General features: G+C 30.1%; 1 protein-coding gene across 4 annotated transcripts in view; it reads right to left on the reverse strand.

The window, feature by feature from the left end:
- LOC108750722 (extended synaptotagmin-2) overlaps positions 1-3,172 on the reverse strand; it is a 12,016-nt gene that overhangs the window by 5,994 nt on the left and 2,850 nt on the right. For 3 of the 4 annotated variants that reach the window (XM_018490396.1, XM_018490395.1, XM_018490398.1), the window contains exons 2-8: positions 2,064-2,462; positions 1,802-1,942; positions 1,613-1,689; positions 1,472-1,538; positions 1,252-1,397; positions 1,023-1,143; positions 772-942 (exon numbers count right to left, since the gene is read on the reverse strand). In XM_018490396.1, the coding sequence (XP_018345898.1) occupies positions 772-942; positions 1,023-1,143; positions 1,252-1,397; positions 1,472-1,538; positions 1,613-1,689; positions 1,802-1,942; positions 2,064-2,405 (1,065 nt within the window). In that variant the 5' untranslated portion in view covers positions 2,406-2,462. Of the gene's footprint in view, positions 1-112; positions 199-771; positions 943-1,022; positions 1,144-1,251; positions 1,398-1,471; positions 1,539-1,612; positions 1,690-1,801; positions 1,943-2,063; positions 2,463-3,172 lie in introns of all 4 variants that reach the window. The other variant, XM_018490397.1, reaches the window with a different exon arrangement.

The raw sequence follows: 3,172 nt of genomic DNA on the forward strand, positions 1-3,172 counted from the left end.
ATATATATATAATAAAATTTAATTTTGAATATTCGTCCTTGTATAATGATATGAAATCTGAAATGAATAATGAAATAAGAAAAAATCCATATAATGTTATATATAACTATACCTTCCAAGCCTTTCATCGCCCTTTGTGTCATCATAGTCCCACAGCAGTACAGTCAGTTGTTGCGCGATGGCTGAAGTCACGGCACACTAATCCCATATAATATATTGCACATCACATACACACATACATACCAACTTATGAAATTAAATTATATTAACATAGAAAGATTAAAATGTATTCTAATTGCAGTCTGGAAAAGGCAACACTAACCACTATGAATGATAGGAAATGGGAATGTAATCGCGGAAAAAAAAGTGTTTGTGGTTGATTAGAATTTATATGTATATGTAAATTATATGTAAGAAAGCAGGGAGTTGATTATTTAGAAAACGCTAGAGCAGCAATGTATTAAATATTTATAAATATTATATAAATTATATACTTATCTATATTTTTATAAGAAAGTTAAATGCAAGAGAGTGGTATATCTCATTTATATCATTAATTAAGTGGAGTAACATGATGAACTATAGACTGTAGAAAAGTTCTAGTTCTTAAAAAAGTTTATTTTGTAAATTGCTAAAATATTTTTCTTACCACATACATGGAAGACCTTGTGTTGTATTATTTTTTAAAGAATATATATCGATAGATTACAATAAAGCACATGCATTAAACAATAAGAATTTGTTTTTGTATTTATGAAATATCACACATACCTCACACCAGTAGTCCCATTTTGGATTAACAGTATTGTCAATTATTTTCGTTCTGAATTCCTGGGCACCAACATTTATAACGGCATACGGATCAGATTTGCCTTTACCTAGCATTCCAATATCTTTTTTCATCAGATGCTTTGCTTCTACAACATGAATTCTTAGAACACCCTAAAATAAAAAAAAATTAAAATGTTAATTGCAAAAAAAAGTAAGAATACAATATATATAAATATTTTTGCAAAACTTACTTCGGGTTCAGGTATTTTTAGAGACTCCATAGGTATTTCTTCGCTTAAAGGTATAATTATTTTGTTTGGCAATACAACTATGGCTGATATCTGTTCAATGATTGTCTTTCTTAAAATTTCACTGAAAAAAGCATCATGCTTTTGTTTAGTATTATTGTTCAATTAATAATACTAATTGCTTGTTATATCAGTTTTAGAGTGAAATTTTTTATATAAAAAAAACACATACTTGAATCCAGGTAGATCTAGTACATCAGCCACTCCTACTAAATTGAAGTTAATAGTAGGAACATTCAAGTAAAATATCTGTACACCTCCGATTAACGGCATCATGGGCAGCATAGGTTTCATAACAACGCGGACTAAACCATGTATCTAAAATTTTTTATATTTTTATTAAAAATTGCAAAAAATTTCCATAATTGTATATTGACTTTTAATATACTTACTTGAAAATCTTTAATACCACCTTTGATATTTCCAACGAAAAAGGTAATATCACAGTCACCAGCATACCTATAAAAAATAATAGTTGGAATAGATGATTTTCAAAGATATTAATATATTTTGTAAAAAGTTAGAGTACACACATAATATCTGCATCTAAGATGATCTCATTTCTTGAGGTATTTTTATCATATACTTTGATCCCATAAATTTTTGGTGGCTGTAAAAGATCATTTTATAGATTTTAGAAAAAGTATAAAAATTATAAAAATTATAGAAATATAAAAGAGAGAAATGCTGCATGACTTTAAAAAGAATTGAAATAAACTCACAATGCGACCCAAGACTAGACGGTCAAATTGAAAACCTTTGATTTTATATTCAGTCAGTTTTTCAACAATCGACGGTTCTATACTTTGCTTACATAGCTGACGGACAAACTGATTCATACTTGGCCATACCTTATATAAGATCTGAAAGTGTGGGATATAAAATTATGACAATTAAGATTCTCTTCTCTGAAACCGTTAAGCAATTTAATATCTATATTTTATTTGAAGATGATTTCTAGAATATAACATAAAAGACTCATACTCTGTTTAGCCATTCGGCTCTATCAAAGTCCGGAAAATACACCCATGAGGGTAATTCATTCATTCGACTGACGATCAATTCCTTTTCTTTAACCAGCACACTGGCTTGTGCTGTAATTGTTCTTAATTCGTTGTCTCTTTTCCGTTCTGCTTTCCATACGGAAAACGCGATTGGCGCAATCAACCAGGCTATGCTATAGTTGAAGTATCCCCATCCCCAGATGATACCAGCCGCCGCCAGTTTAGTCAGAAACGATATAGTTAGCGAGCTGACGTTCATGTACGGCCAAGTAATTGGTTTGGAATCTTTATTGAGAGAATTGTTTTCCGATTCTCCTTCCATTGTCTTTAGTTTCTATTTTCAAATCTTATTGGATATTATTAATCAGATCTTGGATTTCTGCAAATGATAAATACGGAAATATTTTTATTATGAAGTAATTTGAGGTGTTTTATTCACAAGATTTTATAATATAAAATTTTGTGAATAAGTTATATTTTCGAAAAATTGCTCATGCAACATATATAGATAACTATATTAAATTATAATATTAAACCACATTTAATTGCTTATTAATAGCATGACATAATCAACTATGTGCATTTGTCTGTTCTCATTAATATCCATTAGCATAATTAAAATAATCAAGTCAAGATCTCATCGGTGCCAAATGGATTTTACTTTGAAATTGCTCAACTGCGTAGTCGCTAGAATGTCTATGCGCGCATTAGATCATATCAACGTAATTCGCGATGACCTTTAAGATCAAGAGAGGACATAAAATTTTGTGATGGTTGGACCAACGCAACAACCTTGATACCGCGATACATCAAGCAAGATAAATTTATGTATCCCCAACCAAAATAAGAAACACGTCGATAACTTCTGTTGCAATATGAAACTAAGAATATTAAAATAAATAACCGAGGCACAGTAAAACTTTTCTGCTTTCACATACATGTATTTTTAGCGATAATTGAAAACAAGATTTATAGCAACATAATTTCAAAATCAAGCTTTTTGAAATCTATTGCATTTTACACACACACACACACACACACACACACACACACACACACACACACACACACACACACACACACACACAC

This window comes from Trachymyrmex septentrionalis, unplaced genomic scaffold (genome assembly GCF_001594115.1).
Source record: "Trachymyrmex septentrionalis isolate Tsep2-gDNA-1 unplaced genomic scaffold, Tsep1.0 scaffold37, whole genome shotgun sequence".
Classification (NCBI taxonomy): Eukaryota; Metazoa; Arthropoda; class Insecta; order Hymenoptera; family Formicidae; genus Trachymyrmex; species Trachymyrmex septentrionalis.